This window comes from Dunckerocampus dactyliophorus, chromosome 21 (genome assembly GCF_027744805.1).
Source record: "Dunckerocampus dactyliophorus isolate RoL2022-P2 chromosome 21, RoL_Ddac_1.1, whole genome shotgun sequence".
Lineage (NCBI taxonomy): Eukaryota > Metazoa > Chordata > Actinopteri > Syngnathiformes > Syngnathidae > Dunckerocampus > Dunckerocampus dactyliophorus.
The window spans coordinates 5,846,975-5,867,790 of NC_072839.1; the positions used below are offsets into that span (position 1 = coordinate 5,846,975).

At 41.5% G+C, this 20,816-nt stretch overlaps 3 protein-coding genes and 1 long non-coding RNA gene across 11 annotated transcripts; 3 read left to right on the forward strand and 1 right to left on the reverse strand.

The window, feature by feature from the left end:
* The first annotated feature begins 575 nt into the window (after positions 1-575).
* Positions 576-5,241, forward strand: LOC129173746 (gastrula zinc finger protein XlCGF57.1-like). Of its 3 annotated transcripts, none has more exons than XM_054764836.1 (3): positions 576-869; positions 2,205-2,472; positions 2,629-2,766. In XM_054764836.1, the coding sequence occupies exons 1-3, from the start codon at positions 833-835 to the stop codon at positions 2,636-2,638; spliced, it is 315 nt and encodes a 104-aa protein (XP_054620811.1). In that variant the 5' UTR covers positions 576-832; the 3' UTR covers positions 2,639-2,766. The 3 variants fall into 3 exon arrangements, with proteins under 3 accessions (XP_054620811.1, XP_054620809.1, XP_054620810.1); XM_054764834.1 differs by having other exon boundaries at positions 704-869; positions 2,205-2,390; positions 2,629-5,239; XM_054764835.1 differs by lacking the exon at positions 2,205-2,472 and having other exon boundaries at positions 704-869; positions 2,629-5,241.
* On the reverse strand, positions 5,188-13,576 carry LOC129173770 (uncharacterized). Its single transcript, XR_008567301.1, has 4 exons — positions 13,169-13,576; positions 12,573-12,680; positions 9,112-9,316; positions 5,188-8,899 (listed from the first exon to the last, which is right to left on the reverse strand). It is a non-coding gene; the product is annotated as an uncharacterized LOC129173770 (long non-coding RNA).
* On the forward strand, positions 5,750-11,451 carry LOC129173744 (zinc finger protein 883-like). Of its 4 annotated transcripts, none has more exons than XM_054764829.1 (4): positions 5,750-5,771; positions 8,362-8,462; positions 8,753-8,914; positions 9,152-11,451. In XM_054764829.1, the coding sequence occupies exons 2-4, from the start codon at positions 8,366-8,368 to the stop codon at positions 11,125-11,127; spliced, it is 2,235 nt and encodes a 744-aa protein (XP_054620804.1). In that variant the 5' UTR covers positions 5,750-5,771; positions 8,362-8,365; the 3' UTR covers positions 11,128-11,451. The 4 variants fall into 4 exon arrangements, with proteins under 4 accessions (XP_054620804.1, XP_054620803.1, XP_054620807.1 ...); XM_054764828.1 differs by lacking the exon at positions 5,750-5,771 and adding an exon at positions 6,149-6,615; XM_054764830.1 differs by lacking the exon at positions 5,750-5,771 and adding an exon at positions 8,518-8,664 and having other exon boundaries at positions 6,640-8,428.
* Positions 13,577-13,687: 111 nt separating the features above from the next.
* On the forward strand, positions 13,688-19,937 carry LOC129173748 (zinc finger protein 883-like). 3 transcript variants are annotated; one of them, XM_054764839.1, is made up of 4 exons: positions 13,688-13,782; positions 16,300-16,400; positions 16,690-16,875; positions 17,052-19,936. In XM_054764839.1, the coding sequence occupies exons 2-4, from the start codon at positions 16,304-16,306 to the stop codon at positions 18,842-18,844; spliced, it is 2,076 nt and encodes a 691-aa protein (XP_054620814.1). In that variant the 5' UTR covers positions 13,688-13,782; positions 16,300-16,303; the 3' UTR covers positions 18,845-19,936. The 3 variants fall into 3 exon arrangements, with proteins under 3 accessions (XP_054620814.1, XP_054620817.1, XP_054620816.1); XM_054764842.1 differs by lacking the exon at positions 13,688-13,782 and adding an exon at positions 13,922-13,941 and having other exon boundaries at positions 17,052-19,937; XM_054764841.1 differs by lacking the exon at positions 13,688-13,782 and adding an exon at positions 13,997-14,627 and having other exon boundaries at positions 17,052-19,937.
* The last annotated feature ends 879 nt before the right edge of the window (positions 19,938-20,816 follow it).

Here is a 20,816-nt window from a genome sequence, read left to right on the forward strand (position 1 = left end):
GGTTGGTCCGCATCAGGTGGTAAAATTAGCTATGAAGCTACCAATACAATTGACTGCAATGTAAAATATCAAAACAGTGCATTGGTGACTGTGTGAGCTTTGGGCTGATATATGTTGATACGCATTGTTACAAACTCAGCGACACAGAAACGGTCTTGTTTTCATGAATAAAATATACGAACAAAGCAGTGCAGCATTCTCACAAAACAAAGCACCCTCCTATCGACAGTCATCCTTGAGGAATATAGCTAATAATTAAATATAAAGTTAGTAAACATGTGAGCGTAAGAATGAAACAAACCTGTTCTATGTAACACAAATTGAAAACAATGTCCAATAGTTGATGTTGCCGCTCGTTGTCCTCTTTTGTTGGAGAAAGTTCCTCCTCGGACTCTGCTATCGTTCTTTCGCACATTTTCAACAATCACAATAGCTGTTCTCTGCTTAACAATGTGTTGATAACTTCCACGTCTCTTTGTTAGCAGCTAGCACGCTAAGCTAACCCGAGACTGCGTCAAAGTGCGCTGAGACTAATGTGTCCAGATACAAACAATTATTAACGATGTTTACTCTATTACACGACATATATGTGAACGTGTGCGCATGGGTTAAGAACAGAAAAGTACACCGCAGTAATTATTATTATTAACGATTGTCTGAAAGTCTATTTGCGTAACATTGATGTCTGTTATAAGTGGAACATTTGTAGCCTATTTTTGTGATGTCCAAGTGTCTATGAACGCAGCAGCAACTTGTTCCTGGGAGGTACGTGATGCACTTGAATGCAACCTTACAAAGGAACTAGCTGATCACTGGTAGCAGTTTTGCTAGTATGACCTTGCTTCCCGTGTGGAGTATGACTCAACAAGGTGAGTTTGATGATTCTTTGTTCATTAGGAGTGTTTGCTGTTGCGTGATTTATGCTGTGTCGGAAGCTAAATGAAAGCTAGTTTGTTGGATGTGGTGTGATTGGGGGTACACTTCTGAGCCATGCGCTTGTGGTTGTTTACTAGCTGGCTCACGGACTACCATGTTTGCTCTCACTTGTCTCTCTCTTAGCATGACTTGATATGTGTACTGTGCATGCCTTTATTTGTGTCATGTGAGTGCTATTGGGCTACTTTGCTTGGCATTGTTGAGACCACACACCGAGAAGCCTTTGGACACACTCCTACTTGGACAAATCCACTCATTTGGACAAACCCAATTTCATGTGCATGAACACACATTTCTAAAGAGCCCATCCACCTCCATAATAAAGATGTTTAAATGATTCTCTGATCGGAATCTTTCCATGGTGTCCCAAGTGTAAAATATAAGATATTTTTCATTAACAAACTTATCTGTGAACAATTTAATACTTATCGCATCGACGCCATCGATATTTGTATCGAAATTGGGGCACCAACTCTCACTGAATGGAATCGACTCTTCCAGCTCTTCTGATACACCACGAGACAGCAGTCATTTGAAGATTCTCGGACTAGCTTAGCTTGTTAGCTGCTAAAGAGACGCGGAAGTTATCAACACATCGCTTCGCAGACATGAAGTATGAGTGTAACGTGTTGTGATTGTGTGAAAATATGTAAAGTACAAATGCTATGAGAGCGTACGTGAATCCGCGACTAACTGCGGCTGTTGATGAAATATTTGTAGTGACGAAGCCATCGCCATCTTGTGTCAGGAGGCACTGTTGAAGCTTCATGTGCACACGAAACCACCCACTGGCCAGGTGTATAATCACAGGCAGCTGTATTTTAACCACCTAATGTGTGAGGCATTGAGTTTTTTAGTCTGTTATAGCTTCTGGTGGTGACTATGAATTACAAAAATATGACAATCAATTCTCTACACGGATTTTCAAATACGTGTATAATATATTTGTAATGTATTGTGACCAGTAGGTGGTGGTAATGCACCTAATACCTGTAGCTGGTCTGGTCTTAACACGATTCCCCTGGTTAATATAAGGAATCAAGAGGACTGCATGAACGAATTATGTTTAATCAGTCTTGTACTGTAAATATCTGATGCAAGATGGCGGCCAATGAACATGTTGATGTGAAGCAGATTGGGTTACACATACAGTACCGATCAAACGTTTCACTCATTTATAGCTGTGAGTAAACACGTTAACATTTCATTGGTATTGCAACATTAGCCAAACTTTTTTTTCTTTACTCAAAATCATTTGTATGCCGTAGATGGCCAACAGCTGATTGGGTGTCAAGGACCCACTCAGCCTCAGGGTGGGAGCTCCTCCTTGAAGCAGGAGGAGCTACAGTTTCCCAACAAAAAGGGAAAACCTAAAACCTTCCTTAAAAAGGAAGAGGAGGAACTCTGGATTGCTCAGGAGGGAGGCGTGCCTGTGAAGACTGAAGACCATGAAGGTAAACCAACAAAGTCCTCACAGCTTCATCACAGTCCAAGTGATGAAGCTGTGATGAATAAAAGAGGCACATTTTCAGACAGGTAATATTTATCATACATTGATGTTCCTCTCAGCTTGTTACAACATGCTAACACACATTGTGCTAACATTTAGTCAAAAAGTACTTCTATTCTGTCTTTAATCTTATTTACTTACATTTTTTGGAAAGCATGTGTTTGTCTTCTTGTGTCCTGCAGACGTCAGTGAAGAACATTTTCAGCACAAGGAGCCTCAGCCCCCCCACATCAAAAAGGAGGAGGAGAGACCAGAACCCATCCACAGTAAAGAGGAAGAGGAGGATCACAGAATCAGTCAGGAGGGAGAGCATCTTGAAGGACAGGTGGAGCCTCCAGTGATTGGTGTCCCTGTGAAGAGGGAAGATGAAGACAAAGGTCCAAGTGAGGAGAAGAGAGAGGTGGAGCCTCCAAGCAGCAGCTCAACTCAACACATGACAATAGAAGCTGATGGAGACCACTGTGGAGGATCACAAGCAGACAACCTCTTAGCTTTACTATCACGTAGTGACAACACAACGTCGCACTCTCCTGACACTGATGATGAAGACTCTAAAGCTGATCAGACATGTCACACTGACAACACACACCTGAAATGCTCTCAGTGCGATCAAACTTTTGAGCACATGAGAGCGCACACTGGATATAAACCATACTTCTGCTCAATGTGTGATAAAAGATACTTTGAGAAGGTACAATTGACAATACACAATAGGGAAAAACCTTTTACCTGTTCTCTATGTGGTTTAGGTTTTGAACGAAATGTGCAGTTGAAGAGACACATGGCAATACACACTGAAGAAAAACCATATACATGTTCTAACTGCAACAGAAGCTTTCGTTTCCCAAAAAATCTTGAAAAACACATGAGAATACACACTGGAGAAAAAACATATTCATGTTCTAGCTGCAGCAAATGCTTTTGTAACCAATCAAACCTTAAATCACACATGAGAATACACACTGGTGAGAAACCATTTTCCTGTTCAGTGTGTGGTACAGCTTTTGGTCAAAATGGTCATTTGAAACAACACATGAGAATACACACTGGAGAAAAACCGCATTCATGTTCTAGCTGCAGCAAATGCTTTCGTAACAAAACAGACCTTAAAACACACATGAGAACACACACTGGTGAGAAACCATTTTCCTGTTTCGTGTGTGGTGCAAGTTTTAGTCGAAAGAGTAATTTGAAACAACACATGAGAATACACACTGAAGAAAAACCATATTCATGTTCTAACTGCAACAGAAGCTTTAGTTTAAAAAAAAACCTTGAAACACACATGCGAATACACACTGGTGAGAAACCATTTTCCTGTTCCGTGTGTGGTACAGGTTTTGCACGAAATGATCACTTGAAACAACACATGACAGGACACACTGGTGAGAAACCATATTCATGTTCTACCTGCAGCAAATGCTTTAGTAACCAAACAGACCTTAAAACACACATGAGAATACACACTGGTGAGAAACCATTTTCCTGTTCAGTGTGTGGTACAAGTTTTGGTCGAAATAGTAGTTTGAAAAAACACATGATAATACACACTGAAGAAAAACCATATTCATGTTCTAACTGCAACAGAAGCTTTCGTTTCCAAAAAAAACTTGAAACACACATGCGAATACACACCGGTGAGAAACCATTTTCCTGTTCCGTGTGTGGTACAGCTTTTGGTCACAATTGTCATTTGAAACGACACATGAGAATACACACTGAACAAAAAACGTATTCATGTTCTAGCTGCAGCAAATGCTTTCGTAACGAAACAAATCTGAAAAAACACATGAAAATACACACCGATAAAAAAACATTTTCCTGTTCAGTGTGTGGTACAAGTTTTGGTCGAAATAGTAATTTGAAAAAACACATGAGAATACACACCGGTGAGAAACCATTTTCCTGTTCCGTGTGTGGTACAAGTTTTGCACGAAATGATCATTTGAAACAACACATGAGAATACACACGGAAGAAAAAACGTATTCATGTTCTATCTGCAGCGAATGCTTTCGTAACCAAACAGACCTTAATACACACCAACGTACACACTGGTGAGAAACCATATACCTGTTCAGTGTGTGGTAAAGGTTTTGTGCAAAGTCATGATTTCAAAGTACACATGAGAAGGCACACCGGGGAAAAAACATATGCCTGTTCCGTCTGCGGCAAAAGCTTCTGTGAGCACTCGTAAGACACATGAGAACACACACCGGTGAGAAAACTTTTTTTTGTGTGTGGCAAAGGTTTTGTACGAATTGAATTTTTGAAGGCGCACATGAAAATACACAGTGGTGACAAAGTGTTGAGTTGCGGTGTGTGTGATGAAAGATTCTCTCATAAGTACCAGGTTAACAATCACAAGTGTGCTGGTGAGGACAGCAGCGGTAAATGAAGCTGCAGGATTTGAAGGAAACAGTCAAGACTTGGATAACGTTGACTTCCTCACAGCATCACCACATATAACGTGTGACATTGTTGTGTTTGTAACAATATATTTCTAAAAATGTATTTTATGTACTGCTTGGTAAGCGTTGGGAAGACAGTAGATGGTCATCTTAGGTGTACCACCGTTGGAAAGAGCATGACGGGTGTTTTGGCTGCGCCCATTGCTACACGTGTCGTTTCCTTAATCTTTGAGAGTTATATTTTCATGCAAAAGGAGGACAAAGTTGATGTAGGACTATATACATTAACCTGCTATTATATGCATTCTGTTCAATAAAGAAACTTAATAAATTGTCTCAAACTGTCTACGCACCAAGCATAACTTGATTTTATACTCGGCCCAGAGGTAGCAAATAACCCGCCCTGCGCCTAGCCATGCCCTGCTCGCTCACTTACTAAAATGGCCGACATTCTGCCTTTGGGTACCATCTATCCATCCGTTTTCTATACCGCTACTCGCGGGGGCATGCTGGAGCATATCCCAGCTGACTTCGGGCAACAGGTGTGGTACACCCTGGACTGGTCGCCAGCCAATCGCAGGGCACATATAGACAAACAACCATTCACACTCACATATATACCTATGGACAATTTAGAGTCGCCATGCATGTTTTTGGGAGGAAGCCCACGCACACACGGGGAGAACATGCAAGCTCCACACAGAAATGCCCAAGGGAGAATCAAACCCAGGTTTTCCCAATTTCCAGACTGTTACTGTGTTGGCCAACATGCTAACCACGAGACCACCGTCCGGCCTCCGCCATTGGGTACCATGATCTATTATTGTGTACACTTTTGACTGAGTAGGCGGTCTTTCACAGCACACTTTAACGTCTTTGCCTCGGATATGGCTTCCTCAAAATGGCCGTGTGTCAGGTAAACCTTGCTAATTTCCATTGTTAAGGCATTTAACAATTGTAACGCTTTAATTCTTGGTTAGCATCCGCCCCGGTTAGCGTGTTTTTTTGGCTTATGTCGAAAATTTACGGTAACGTTTAGCCACGGTTGGTGTACAATTACCAGTTAATGTACAATATGGCGTGCGTCTTGTTGGGTTATTAAATACACCGCCTGAGTCCAACAACAAGTTATATTTAACTTGTAACTTGTTTAATATTTAACAAACCTGTTCTGTATAACACAACTTGATGCTTCTTGAAAACAATGTCCAATAGTTGATGTTGCTGCTTGTTGTCCTCTTTTGTTAGAGAAAGTTCCTCCTCGGACTCTGCTGTCGTTCTTTCGCACATTTGCACACAATCACAACAGCTGTTCTCTGCTTAACAATGTGTTGATAACTTTCACGTCTCCTTGTTAGCAGCTAGCACGCTAAGCTAACCCGAGACTGCGTCAAAGTGCGCTGAGACTAATGTGTCCAGATACAAACAATTATTAACGATGTTTACTCTATTACACGACATATATGTGTACGTGTACGCATGGGTTAAGAACAGAAAAGTACACCCCAGTAATTATGATTATTAACATTGTGTAACATTAATGTCTGTTATCGGTATAACATTTGTAGCCTTTTTCCGTGATGTCCAAGTGTCTATGAACGCAGCAGCAACTTGTTCCTGGGAGGTACGTGATGCACTTGAATGCAACCTTCTTACAAAGAAACTAGCTGAGCACTGGTAGCAGTTTTGCTAGTATGAGCTTGCTTCCCATGTGGAGTATGAAGTGTCCATCCTTGGTGTGCCTTGTATGACTCAACAAAGTGAGTTTGATGATTCTTTGTTCATTAGGAGTGTTTGCTGTTGCGTGATTTATGCTGTGTCGGAAGCTAAATGAAAGCTAGTTTGTTGGATGTGGTGTGATTGGGGGTACACTTCTGAGCCATGCGCTTGTGGTTGTTTGCTAGCTGGCTTACAGACTAGCATGTTTGCTCTCACTTGTCTATCTCTTAGCATGACTTGATATGTGTACTGTGCATGTTTTTATTCGTGTCACGTGAGTGCTGTTGGGCTGCTTTACTTGGCATTGTTTATAATTGCACGTGTTCCTATTGTTTAGAACACACATACAAGCCTTTGGACACAGTCCTACTTGGACAAATCCAATTTCATGTGCACTAACACACATTTCTAAAGAGCCTATCCACCTCCATAATGAAGATGATTTAACGATTCTCTGATCGGAATCTTTCCATGGTGTCCCAACTGTAAAAGAACCACTACCCCTTTCCTACAACGATGTTTACTCTCTTACACGACATATGTGTACGCATGGATTAAGAACAGAAAAGTACACTTTTCTACACCAAACGCCATCTTGCTGTTTGCTCGTCCCCATGCGTGACTTTGGAATGCTGTCACCTCTCGGTGACTTGTGGCTACCACACGATACTGGATGTAGTATCTACCCTCTCAGGAAGAAGCTACTACTTCTTTGGTAGCAGTCGTGATGGTGATGTGCTATTTTTGGCACTCACTCCGATCTACTTCACATCATGAAGAAATATTCTCACGTGTGATTGGCCGCATGGCATGTCAATCAAAGCAAAAATGTACCTCTGTCCTCACGTGAGCATAGCTGCGACTGACAGCTGAAAACTGCAAATTTTGCTATCAGTCCGACACCAAGTAAATACAGAGCCAGCATTTCCGATACGGATATAAATACGTTTTTAGGTATTTTGTCAAGATCATTGAATAAAAATTGCATTTGATGTGTTGATCCTGATTTTAATCAGAATAAAAGATTTCACAAACAAACTTATCTGTGAACAATTTAATACTTATCGCATTGACGCCATCGATATTTGTATCGAAATTGGGGCACCAACTCTTACTGAATGGAATCGACTCTTTCGGCTCTTCTGATACACCACGAGACAGCAGTCATTTGAAGGTTCTCGGGCTAGCTTAGCTTGTTAGCTGCTAAACAAAGAGACACGGAAGTTATCAACACATCGCTTCGCAGACATGAAGTATGACTGTAACGTGTTGTGCTTGTGTAAAAATATGTAAAGTACAAATGCTATGAGAGCGTGGGTGAATCCGCGACTAACTGCGGCTGTTGATGAAATATTTGTTGTGACGAAGCCATCGCCATCTTGTGTCAGGAGGCACTGTTGAAGCTTCATGTGCACACGAAACCACCCACTGGCCAGGTGTATAATCACAGGCAGCTGTATTTTAACCACCTAATGTGTGAGGCAATGACTTTTTTAGTCTGTTATAGCTTCCGGTGGTGACTATGAATTACAAAAATATGACAATCAATTCTCTACACGAATTTTCAAATACGTGTATAATATATTTGTAATGTATTCTGTGACCGGTAGGTGGTGCTAATGCACCTAATACCTGTAGCTGGTCTGCCACCGCCAATAAAAAACAAGGAGGAAGAAGCTAAACGCGGAAGTTGACAGACATGATCATGGAATGGATTCAAAAGCACAAAAGAGTTATAAAGAAAAGACAAACAGCGACCGCTGACTTCATTTCTGTGTGATTTAAAGCACAATGGCGTCGGGTGAGGAAGAACTGTCTCGAACAAGAGAGGAGTACGAGCGAGAACAGCTGGAGGTTTGCTCGACTAACATTTTCCTTCACAGTCAAGGTATGTTGACATGTTGTGTTTAATAATTTAACACGACTCCCCTGGTTAATATAAGGAATCAAGAGGACTGCATGAACGAGTTATGTTAAGCAGTATTATACTGTAAATATCTGATGCAAGATGGCGGCCAATGAACATGTTGATGTGAAGCAGATTGGGTTACACATACAGTACCGATCAAACGATTCACTCGTTTATAGCTGTGAGTAAACACGTTCAAATTTCATTGGTATTGCAACTTTAACCAAACTTTTTTTTTTCTTTACTCAAAATCATTTGTATCCCATAAGACGGCCAGCAACTGATTGGGCGTCAAGGACCCACTCAGCCTCAGGGTGGGAGTTCCTCCTTGAAGCTGGAGGAGCTACAGTTTCCCAACATTAAAAGGGAAGAGGAGGAACTCTGGATTGCTCAGGAGGGAGGCGTGCCTGTGAAGACTGAAGAACATGAAGGTAAACCACCGAAGTCATCACAGCTTCATCACAGTCCAAGTGATGAAGCTGTGATGAATAAAAGAGGCACACTTTCACACAGGTAATATTTATCATACATTGATGTTCCTCTCAGCTTGTTACAACATGTTAACACACATTGTGCTAACATTTAGTCAAAAAGTACTTCTATTCTCTTTTTAATCTTATTTACTTACATTTTTGTAAAGCATGTGTTTGTCTTCTTGTGTCCTGCAGACGTCAGTGAAGAACATCTTCAGCACAAGGAGCCTCAGCCCCCCCACATCAAAAAGGAGGAGAGACCAGAACCCATCCACAGTAAAGAGGAAGAGGAGGATCACAGAATCAGTCAAGAGGGAGAGCATCTTGAAGGACAGGTGGAGCCTCCAGTGATTGGTGTCCCTGTGAAGAGGGAAGATGAAGACAAAGGTCCAAGTGAGGAGGAGAAGAGAGAGGTGGAGCCTCCAAGCAGAAGCTCAACTCAACACATGACAATAGAAGCTGATGGAGACCACTGTGGAGGATCACAAGCAGACAACCTCTTAGCTTTACTATCAGGTAGTGACAACACAAAGTCACACTCTCCTGACACTGATGATGAAGACTCTAAAGCTGATCAGACATGTCACACTGACAACACACACTTGAAATGCTCTCAATGTGATCAAACTTTTGAGCACATGGGAGCGCACACTGGAGATAAACCATACTTCTGCTCAATGTGTGATAAAAGATACTTTGAGAAGGTACAATTGACAATACACAATAGGGAAAAACCTTTTACCTGTTCTCTATGTGGGATAGGCTTTGGACGAAATGAGCATTTGAAAAGACACATGAGAACACACCCTGGTGAGAAACCATTTTCCTGTTCAGTGTGTGGTACAAGTTTTGCTCGAAAGAGTAATTTGAAACAACACATGGGAATACACACTGAAGAAAAACCATATTCATGTTCTAACTGCAACAGAAGCTTTCATTTAAAAAAAAACCTTGAAACACACATGCGAATACACACCGGTGAGAAACCATTTTCCTGTTCCGTGTGTGGTACAGGTTTTGCACGAAATGATCAGTTGAAACAACACATGACAATACACACTGGTGAGAAACCATATTCATGTTCTAGCTGCAGCAAATGCTTTCGTAGCCAAACACACCTGAAAAAACACATGAGAATACACACTGGTAAAAAAGCATTTTCCTGTTCAGTGTGTGGTACAAATTTTGGTCAAAATAGTAATTTGAAACAACACATGAGAATACACACTGAAGAAAAAACATATTCATGTTCTAACTGCAACAGAAGCTTTCGTTTCCAAAAAAACCTTGTAGCACACATGCGAATACACACTGGTGAGAAACCATTTTCCTGTTCCGTGTGTGGTACAGGTTTCGGTCGAAATGGTCATTTGAAAATACACATGAGAATACACACTGGAGAAAAACCATATTCATGTTCTAGCTGCAGCAAATGCTTTCGTAACCAAACAGACCTTAAAACACACATGCGAATACACACTGGTGAGAAACCATTTTCCTGTTCCGTGTGTGGTACAAGTTTTGGTCGAAATGGTAATTTGAAACAACACATGAGAATACACACTCAAGAAAAACCGTATTCTTGTTCTAGCTGCAGCAAATGCTTTCGTAACCAAACAGACCTCAAAACACACATGAGAATACACACTGATGAGAAACCATATACCTGTTCAGTGTGTGGCAAAGGTTTTATGCAAAGTCATGATTTCAAAGTACACATGAGAAGGCACACCGGGGAAAAACCATATGCCTGTTCCGTCTGCAACAAAAGCTTTTGTGAGCGAACAGCACTTGCAAGACATGTGAGAACACACACCGGAGAGAAACCTTTTAACTGTTCAGTGTGTGGTAAAGGTTTTGTGCAAAGTCATGATTTTAAAGTACACATGAGAAGGCACACCGGGGAAAAACCATATGCCTGTTCCGTCTGCGGCAAAAGCTTCTGCGAGCGAAAAGCACTCGTAAGACACATGAGAACACACACCGGTGAGAAAACTTTTTTTTGTTCAGTGTGTGGCAAAGGTTTTGTACGAATTGTATTTTTGAAGGCGCACATGAAAATACACAGTGGTGACAAAGTGTTGAGTTGCGGTGTGTGTGATGAAAGATTCTCTCATAAGTACCAGGTTAACAATCACAAGTGTGCTGGTGAGGACAGCAGCGGTAAATGAAGCTGCAGGATTTGAAGGAAACCGTCAAGACTTGGATAACGTTGACTTCCTGACAACATCACCACATATAACGTGTGACATTGTTGTGTTTGTAAAAATGTATTTAATATGCTGCTTGGTAAGCATTGGGAAGACAGTAGATGGTCATCTTAGGTGTACCACCGTTGGAAAGAGCATGACGGGTGTTTTGGCTGCGCCCTTTGCTACGTTTCCTTAATCTTTAAGAGTTATATTTTCATGCAAAAGGAGGACAAAGTTGATGTAGGACTACATACATTAACCTGCTATTATATGCATTCTGTTCAATAAAGAAACTTAAATTGACTCAAACTGTCTACGCACCAAGCATAACTTGATTTTATACTCGGCCCAGAGGTAGCAAATAATCCAGGCTGCGCCTAGCCATGCCCTGCTCGCTCACTTACTAAAATGGCCGACGTTCTGCCATTGGGTACCATGATCTATTATTGCATACACTTTTGACTGAGTAGGCGGTCTTTCACAGCACACTTTAACGTCTTTGCCTCGGATATGACACGGGCACCGTTGAGGACTACAAAAAGGCCAGATATGACCAGAGGAGGTCCATACGAGAGACCAAAAGACAGTACAGACAGAAGCTGGGGGGCTACTATTCCACCTCAGACCCTCGGCGCATGTGGGCAGGGCTTCAGCACATCACAGAGTATCGACAGCGGCATAGCGTGGCCACATCTTGCCAAACCACACTTCCAGATGACCTGAATGAGTTTTACGTCCGCCCTCCCTCTGTAACTGGGTGTTTAACTTTCTCACAGGCAGACCCCAGTCAGTCAGAGTCCACAATTGCACATCCAGCTCAAGAATTGTGAGCACTGGGACCCCAGAGGGGTGTGTGCTGAGTCCGCTCCTCTACACGCTCTTCACCTACGATTGCGTGGCCTCCCACAACAACACCAGCATCATTATATTTGCGGATGACACTACAGTCATCGGTCTGATCACTGGTGGTGTTGAAACATCATACAGAAGAGAGGTGGCGGACCTCATAGCTTGGTGTCGTGATAACAATCTCCTTCTCAATACAGATAAGACTAAAGAGATGATCATTGACCCAAGAACAAGGGAAAAGGAACCGCATAGACCCCTGTTTATTGATAAGACTGAGGTGGAGAGGGTGAACAGTTGCACCACAAGCCTCTGCTTTTCTTTTGATCACGGCTGCAAAACAACCCACACTGCAGCCAGAGAAAGTTGCAAGTGCCAACATTTTGTTGGCCACCCGCAAGAAGATGAAAATGCAACGCCACCATGCAGACACGTCCGCGGCGTAGTGTGGTGAAGTCAGTTTCACGTTGGACGTCGGATATTCGGCTTCGTAGCTACAGCGGTAGTTCCCCCTCGCTGTGCCCGCACTGCTGTGTCATTGTGTGGGGAGCTTGCACGGGAAGTGTTTTGATACTTACCCTCCTGACTGATGCTGTAATCCTCCTCCTCCTCCTCTTTAATGTAGGGGGGCTGTGGCTCCTCCGCTTCCTGTTTAATGTGAAGGTGACGTGACTCCTTCTGTCCCTCTTTAAAATGGGGAGAAAAAAAGAAAAGTAGTTTTTGACTGACAGTGTTAAAAGAATTTTATTTTTTGTTTTCTCCTGTGTGTTCTGTTAAAAGTGTGTAAACAACAATAAAACCAGAAAAAAGTGTTGCCAACTTTGGTTGGTTGTTGAAAGATGATTGACAATAACCGCTCAGTGATGCAGGTTGGTCCGCATCAGGTGGTAAAATTAGCTATGAAGCTACCAATACAATTGACTGCAATGTAAAATATCAAAACAGTGCATTGGTGACTGTGTGAGCTTTGGGCTGATATATGTTGATACTCATTGTTACAAACTCGACTAACACAGACAGAAACGGTCTTGTTTTCATGAATAAAATATACGAACAAAGCAGTGCAGCATCCTCACAAAACAAAGCACCCTCCTATCGACAGTCACCCTTGAGGAATATAGCTAATAATTAAATATAAAGTTAGTAAACATGTGAGAGGAAGAATGAAACAAACCTGTTCTGTGTAACACAACTTGATGCTTCCTGAAAACAATGTCCAATAGTTGATGTTGCCGCTTGTTGTCTTCTTTTGTTGGACAAAGTTCATCCTCGGACTCTGCTATCGTTCTTTCGCACATTTTCAACAATCACAACGGCTGTTCTCTGCTTAACAATGTGTTGATAACTTCCACGTCTCTTTGTTAGCAGCTAGCACGCTAAGCTAACCCGAGACTGCGTCAAAGTGCGCTGAGACTAATGTGTCCGGATACAAACAATTATTAACGATGTTTACTCTATTACACGACATAGGCTACATGTGAACGTGTACGCATGGGTTAAAAACAGAAAACACACCGCAGTAATTATTATTATTAACGATTGTCCGAAAGTCTATTTGTGTATCATTGGTGTCTGTTATCGGTAGAACATTTGTAGCCTTTTTCCGTGATGTCCAAGTGTCTATGAACGCAGCAGCAACTTGTTCCTGAGAGGTACGTGATGCACTTGAATGCAACCTTCTTTCAAAGGAACTAGCTGATCACTGGTAGCAGTTTTGCTAGTATGAGCTTGCTTCTCATGCGGAGTATGAAGTGTCCATCCTTGGTGTGTGTTGTATGACTCAACAAGGTGAGTTTGATGATTGTCAAGAATCCTACAGTAACAAGGGACTTTTTTTTTTTAGGAAAGACTGGGTCCTGGGCATGACCGTAAAAGGCATCCGGTGATGAGGTCATGCAAGTGACTTGAGGAGAGTGACGCTACCTCTTAATCATCACACGCGTCCAGGTAAATTCTGGCCGGAATGTTAGCACCTGTCTAGGGACCCAGCCAGGGGTGACTGGCGAGGATAGGAGTTAGGGGTAACTAATTGCTTTCATGTACGACATGTATGCCTGTTGATTATGACGCCATAAATACCATTGTCATTATTTAATATATAAAAGACATGGATGGTTAATATGAGCAGACATAGGAGGGTTGCATGGCATAAAGGAGGGACACTATAGTACGATTGTGCTTATGGCTATGCAATTAAGTATTATTAAGACCTCGCCTTGAGAAAGGAGTATATGTTCATAGTAATATGTACATATATGTATAAGCAATGTTAGAGAAAGATGGCTATGCTCACTGGAGGGAAACATTAACTTCTTTTATGCTTGCTTATTGTGCAACTATTATGAGGAACTACATTTTGAACACACAAGTTAGTTGAACCTTCACCTAGTTCAGGGTGAATGCATTGGTAGGGACATTATAACACCCACACACCCACACACATACACACACCCACACGAGTCACCCGTGAAAGGGGATATTGTTTTGAGGAAGTTGCTTGTTGTGAGAAAATGTATGAGATGAATGTCAGTCCACTGCTGAATTAGTTTTTGTCTTCCAAGAAGAGCTGGAATATGTTAATGAGTTTCAGGAAGGAGGAGAAGGTTGGAGCTATGACGCCAAAGGGTGAAAAGGTATAAAGACCGCACCCAAGACTTTTCGGGGCTTTTTTCTCCTTGTGAGTCCCTGGGATACGTGTAGCCGCATCTATAGATTGAATACAACTGTGACTTTGTTCTGCAAACAACAAGAGCAACTCGCTCTCTCGTCAGAAGAAACACAGACTTTGCAAACTTAGAGCAAAGCCAGCAAGGCGCAGTTTAGTGAGGAGAGGAAGTGCCTGGGGACTTCGGAGATAGCCACACATAGATGCAGCTCCTTCTCTAGCTAGTGGGAGCGACCCACTTCTCATTTTTAACCACTTTGGACATTTCCGGTGGGGACATTTTTAAAACATTTCTTCATATATGTAACTGGAGCTCAACGACATTTTAAAAGACAAAGTCATGTATGATTTTTCTTGTTTTACTGCTTTTTGCCCTTGCCAAATTTATTATTAAATTGTCTTCAGTCAGTTTGTGTAAGAACAGAAAAGTACACCGCAGTAATTATTATTATTAACGATGTTTACTCTATTACACGATGTATGTGTACGCATGGGTTAAGAACAGAAAAGTACACTTTTCTACATCAAACGGCATCTTGCTGTTCGTCCCCATGCGTGACTTTGGAATACTGCCACCTCTCGGTGACTTGTGGCTACCACACGATACTGGATGTAGTATCAAGAAGCTCCTACTTCTTTGGAAGCAGTCGTGATGGTGATGTGCTATTTTTGGCACTCACTCCGATCAACTTCACGTCATGAAAAAATATCCTCACGTGTGATTGGCCGCATGGCATGTCAATCAAGGCAAAATTTTACCTCTGTCCTCACGTGAGCATAGCTGCGATTGACAGCTGAAAACTGCAAATTTTGCTATCAGTCCGACACCAAGTAAATACAGAGCCAGCATTGCCGATACGGATATAAATACGTTTTTAGGTATTTTGTCAAGATCATTGAATAAAGATTGCATTTGATTTGTTGATCCTGATTTTAATCAGAATAAAACACAGGGCAGATATTTTTCATTAACAAACTTATCTGTGAACAATTTAATACTAGTATATATTAGCTTGTTAGCTGCTAAACAAAGAGACGCGGAAGTTATCAACACATCGCTTTGCAGGCATCGAGTATGAGTGCTCCCTGAATTGGGTAATTGGGTAAATGAGGTGAAGCCAGGGCCGAGCCAGAACAATAGATGCTAACGAGCCAATATCAGAGTCGTTCATACCCAATTCAGGGAGCGACACTTCCCTTTTATCGGAGGTGTTAATAGCAGGATAGGATTATACCACTACTCCGTCCAGGCTTAGTGTAAGGAACCAATAGGAGGAGTGTGTTGGCACACCAATTCCGCCCACTCTTACTGTATTTAAGGCCTAAGCTACCAGCACTTATTAGTTCGCTGACGAAGCTCTTCGGATGAGGAGCGAAACGTCCGACACCTTCTTCACAGAAGTACAGATGACGTCTCAAGAAGCCTTTTCCTCAATATATTTGTAATGTATTGTGACCAGTAGGTGGTGCTAATGCACCTAATACCTGTAGCTGGTCTGCCACCGCCAATAAAAAACAAGGAGGAAGAAGGTAAACGTGGAAGTTAAAAGACATGATTACGGAATGGATTCAAAAGCATGAAAGAGTTAGAAAGAAAAGACAAACAGCGACCGCTGACTTCATTTCTGTGTGTTTTAAAGCACAATGGCGTCGGGTGAGGAGGAACTGTCTCGAACAAGAGAGGAGTACGAGCGAGAACAGCTGGAGGTTTGCTCGACGAACATTTTCCTTCACAGTCAAGGTATGTTGACATGTTGTGTTTAATCATTTAACACGATTCCCCTGGTTAATATAAGGATTAAAGAGGAGTACATGAACGAATTATGTTTAAGCAGTATTGTTCTATAAATATCTTATGCAAGATGGCGGCCAATAAACATGTTGATGTGAAGCAGATTGGGTTACACATACAGTACCGATCAAACGATTCACTCATTTATAGCTGTGAGTAAACACGTCAAAATTTTACTGGTATTGCAACCTCAACCAAACTTTTTTTTTCTCTCCTGAAAATCATTTCTATGCCGTAGATGGCCAGCAACTGATTGGGCGTCAAGGACCCACTCAGCCTCAGGGTGGGAGCTCCTCCTTGAAGCAGGAGGAGCTACAGTTTCCCAACAAAAAGGGAAACCTTAAAACCTTCCTTAAAAAGGAAGAGGAGGAACTCTGGATTGCTCAGGAGGGAGGCGTGCCTGTGAAGACTGAAGACCATGAAGGTAAACCACCGAAGTCATCACATGTATTTATCATACATTGATGTTCCTCTCAGCTTGTTACAACATGTTAACACACATTGTGCTAACAGTCAGTCAAAAAGTACTTCTATTCTCTTTTTAATCTTATTTACTTACATTTTTTGGAAAGCATGTGTTTGTCTTCTTGTGTCCTGCAGACGTCAGTGAAGAACATCTTCAGCACAAGGAGCCTCAGCCCCCCCACATCAAAAAGGAGGAGGAGAGACCAGAACCCATCCACAGTAAAGAGGAAGAAGAGGATCACAGAATCAGTCAGGAGGGAGAGCATCTTGAAGGACCGGTGGAGCCTCCAGTGATTGGTGTCCCTGTGAAGAGGGAAGATGAAGACAAAGGTCCAAGTGAGGAGAAGAGAGAGGTGGAGCCTCCAAGCAGCAGCTCAACTCAACACATGACAATAGAAGCTGATGGAGACCACTGTGGAGGATCACAAGCAGACAACCTCTTAGCTTTACTATCAGGTAGTGACGACACAACGTCACACTCTCCTGACACTGATGATGAAGACTCTAAAGCTGATCAGACATGTCACACTGACAACACACACTTGAAATGCTCTCAATGTGATCAAACTTTTGAGCACATGAGAGCGCACACTGGATATAAACCATACTTCTGCTCAATGTGTGATAAAAGATACTTTGAGAAGGTACAATTGACAATACACAATAGGGAAAAACCTTTTACCTGTTCTCTATGCGGTATAGATTTTGGACGAAATGAGCATTTGAAAAGACACATGGCAATACACACTGGTGAGAAACCATTTTCCTGTTCCGTGTGTAGTACAAGTTTTGGACGAAATCAGAATTTGAAAATACACATGAGAATACACACTGGAGAAAAACCATATTCATGTTCTAGCTGCAGCAAATGCTTTCGTAACGAATCAAACCTGAAAAAACACATGAGAATACACGCTGAAGAAAAAACGTATTCATGTTCTAGCTGCAGCAAATGCTTTCGGAACCAAACTAACCTGAAAAAACACATAAGAATACACACTGGTAAAAAAGCATTTTCCTGTTCAGTGTGTGGTACAAGTTTTGCTCGAAAAAGTAATTTGAAACAACACATGAGAATACACACTGAAGAAAAACCATATTCATGTTCTAACTGCAACAGAAGCTTTCGTTTCCAAAAAAACCTTGTAGCACACATGCGAATACACACCGGTGAGAAACCATTTTCCTGTTCCGTGTGTGGTACAAGTTTTGCACGAAATGATCATTTGAAACAACACATGAGAATACACACTGAAGAAAAAATGTATTCATGTTCTAGCTGCAGCAAATGCTTTCGTTACCAATCAAACCTTAAAAACCACAAGAGAATACACACTGAAAAAAAAACATTTTCCTGTTCAGTGTGTGGTACAAGTTTTGGTCGAAATAGTAATTTGAAAAAACACATGAGAATACACACTGGTGAGAAACCATATAGCTGTTCAGTGTGTGGTACAGCTTTTGGTCAAAATGGTCATTTGAAACAACACATGAGAATACACACTGGAGAAAAACCGTATTCATGTTCTAGCTGCAGCAAATGCTTCAGTAACCAAACAGACCATAAAACACACATGAGAATACACACTGGTGAGAAACCATTTTCCTGTTCGGTGTGTGGTACAAGTTTTGGTCGAAATTGTCATTTGAAACAACACATGAGAATACACACTGAAGAAAAACCGTATTCATGTTCAAGCTGCAGCAAATGCTTTCGTAACCAAACAAACCTTAAAATACACATGAGAATACACACTGGTGAGAAACCATATACCTGTTCAGTGTGTGGTAAAGGTTTTGTGCAAAGTCATGATTTCAAAGTACACATGAGAAGGCACACTGGGGAAAAACCATATGCCTGTTCTGTCTGCGGCAAAAGCTTCTGTGAGCAAAAAGCAGTTGTAAGACACATGAGAAAACACCGGTGAGAAAACCTTTTTTTGTTCAGTGTGTGGCAAAGGTTTTGTACGAATTGTATTTTTGAAGGTGCACATGAAAATACACAGTGGTGGCAAAGTGTTGAGTTGCGGTGTGTGTGATGAAAGATTCTCTCATAAGTACCAGGTTAACAATCACAAGTGTGCTGGTGAGGATAGCAGCGGTAAATGAAGCTGCAGGATTTGAAGGAAACAGTCAAGACTTGGATAACGTTGACTTCCTCACAGCATCACCACATATAACGTGTGACATCATTGTTGTGTTTGTAACAATATATTTCTAAAAATGTATTTTATGTGCTGCTTGGTAAGCATTGGGAAGACAGTAGATGGTCATCTTAGGTGTACCACCGTTGGAAAGAGCATGACGGGTGTTTTGGCTGCGCCCTTTGCTACTTTTCCTTAATCTTTGAGAGTTATATTTTCATGCAAAAGGAGGACAAAGTTGATGTAGGACTACATACATTAACCTGCTATTATATGCATTCTGTTCAATAAAGAAACTTAATAAATTGACTCAAACTGTCTACGCACCAAGCATACTTTGATTTTATACTCGGCCCAGAGGTAGCAAATAACCCGCCCTGCGCCTAGCCATGCCCTGCTCGCTCACTTACTAAAATGGCCGACATTCCGCCATTGGGTACCATGATCTATTATTGTGTACACTTTTGACTGAGTAGGCGGTCTTTCACAGCACACTTTAACGTCTTTGCCTCGGATATGCGTCCTCAAAATGGCCGTGTGTGAGGTAAACCTTGCTAATTTCCATTTTTAAGGCATTTAACAATTGTAATGCTTTAATTCTTGGTTAGCATACGCCCCGGTTAGCGTGTTTTTTGGCTTATGTCAAAAATTTACGATAATGTTTCACCACGGTTTGTGTACAATTACCAGTTAATGTACAATATGTCGTGCGTCTTGTTGGGTTATTAAATACACCGCCTGAGTCCAACAACAAGTTTGAAACAAAAAGTTAAATGTTTATTTATCCCTGTCATTTTGTCATGTACATGCATTTTGAAGTGATTTCCGCTTGTAAAACTATGATTTTTATTCTATTAAAAGGTGTTCTGTGTTAACATTTTTGGCTCTCTGGAACGGATTAATTGGATTTACACGATTTCATACGGGAAAAATGTATTCGGATAGAGTAAGTTTCAGTTTGAGTTGAGTGGAACCTTGGTTAGCATCACTAATCCGTTCCAGAAGGTCCAACTCGAATCAAAACTTACTCTAACCCAATTATATCATTTTTAAAATGATCCAATTCCTTAGAAATGTTTTGGATTCATTTTATAAAACTACAGTGTGGATGTCTGTGGCACTTTGGCATTTTAAGTCAGTTGCACTCAATGTATGCATTTGAAGCAATCACTTGCAAGGTTTGAGTCATGTGCTTTGAGTAATACAACGTTAACATTTTTGACTTGAGTGCACTTAAAGCAATGGTGACAAATGTGTTTTGGTAACTGCAAATCATGTGGTTGTATACTTACTGTATGGGGTTCCATTAAATTACTTTTCAACTTACAATCACAACAGCTGTTCTCTGTTTAACAATGCGTTGATAACTTCCACGTCTCTTTGTTAGCAGCTAGCACGCTAAGCTAACCCGAGACTGCGTTAAAGTGCGCTTAGACTAATGTGTCCAGATACAAACAATTATTAACGATGTTTACTATATTACACGACATATATGTGTACGTGTACGCATGGGTTAAGAACAGAAAAGTACACTTCTACATCAAACGCCATCTTGCTGTTTGCTCGTCCCCATGTGTGACTTTAGAATGCTGCCACCTATCGGTGACTTTTGGCTACCACACGATACTGGATGTAGTATCTACCGCCTCAGGAAGAAGCAGCTACTACTTCTTTGGTAAGCAGTCGTGATGGTGATGTGCTATTTTTGGCACTCACTACAATCTACACTGGGTCCCCAACTTATGAACACCCGACT

Excerpts from the sequence above, each read along its gene's own strand:
- LOC129173746 (XM_054764834.1), top strand. The coding sequence starts at position 833 with ATGACCTTGCTTCCCGTGTGGAGTATGACTCAACAAG. Across the intron at positions 870-2,204 it reads GTGGAGTATGACTCAACAAG|ATGGCCAACAGCTGATTGGG; the intron begins GTGAGTTTGATG and ends TGTATGCCGTAG. Across the intron at positions 2,391-2,628 it reads GAAGACTGAAGACCATGAAG|ACGTCAGTGAAGAACATTTT; the intron begins GTAAACCAACAA and ends TGTGTCCTGCAG.
- LOC129173744 (XM_054764829.1), top strand. The coding sequence starts at position 8,366 with ATGGCGTCGGGTGAGGAAGAACTGTCTCGAACAAGAGAGGAGTACGAG. Across the intron at positions 8,463-8,752 it reads CATTTTCCTTCACAGTCAAG|ACGGCCAGCAACTGATTGGG; the intron begins GTATGTTGACAT and ends GTATCCCATAAG. Across the intron at positions 8,915-9,151 it reads GAAGACTGAAGAACATGAAG|ACGTCAGTGAAGAACATCTT; the intron begins GTAAACCACCGA and ends TGTGTCCTGCAG.
- LOC129173748 (XM_054764839.1), top strand. The coding sequence starts at position 16,304 with ATGGCGTCGGGTGAGGAGGAACTGTCTCGAACAAGAGAGGAGTACGAG. Across the intron at positions 16,401-16,689 it reads CATTTTCCTTCACAGTCAAG|ATGGCCAGCAACTGATTGGG; the intron begins GTATGTTGACAT and ends TCTATGCCGTAG. Across the intron at positions 16,876-17,051 it reads GAAGACTGAAGACCATGAAG|ACGTCAGTGAAGAACATCTT; the intron begins GTAAACCACCGA and ends TGTGTCCTGCAG.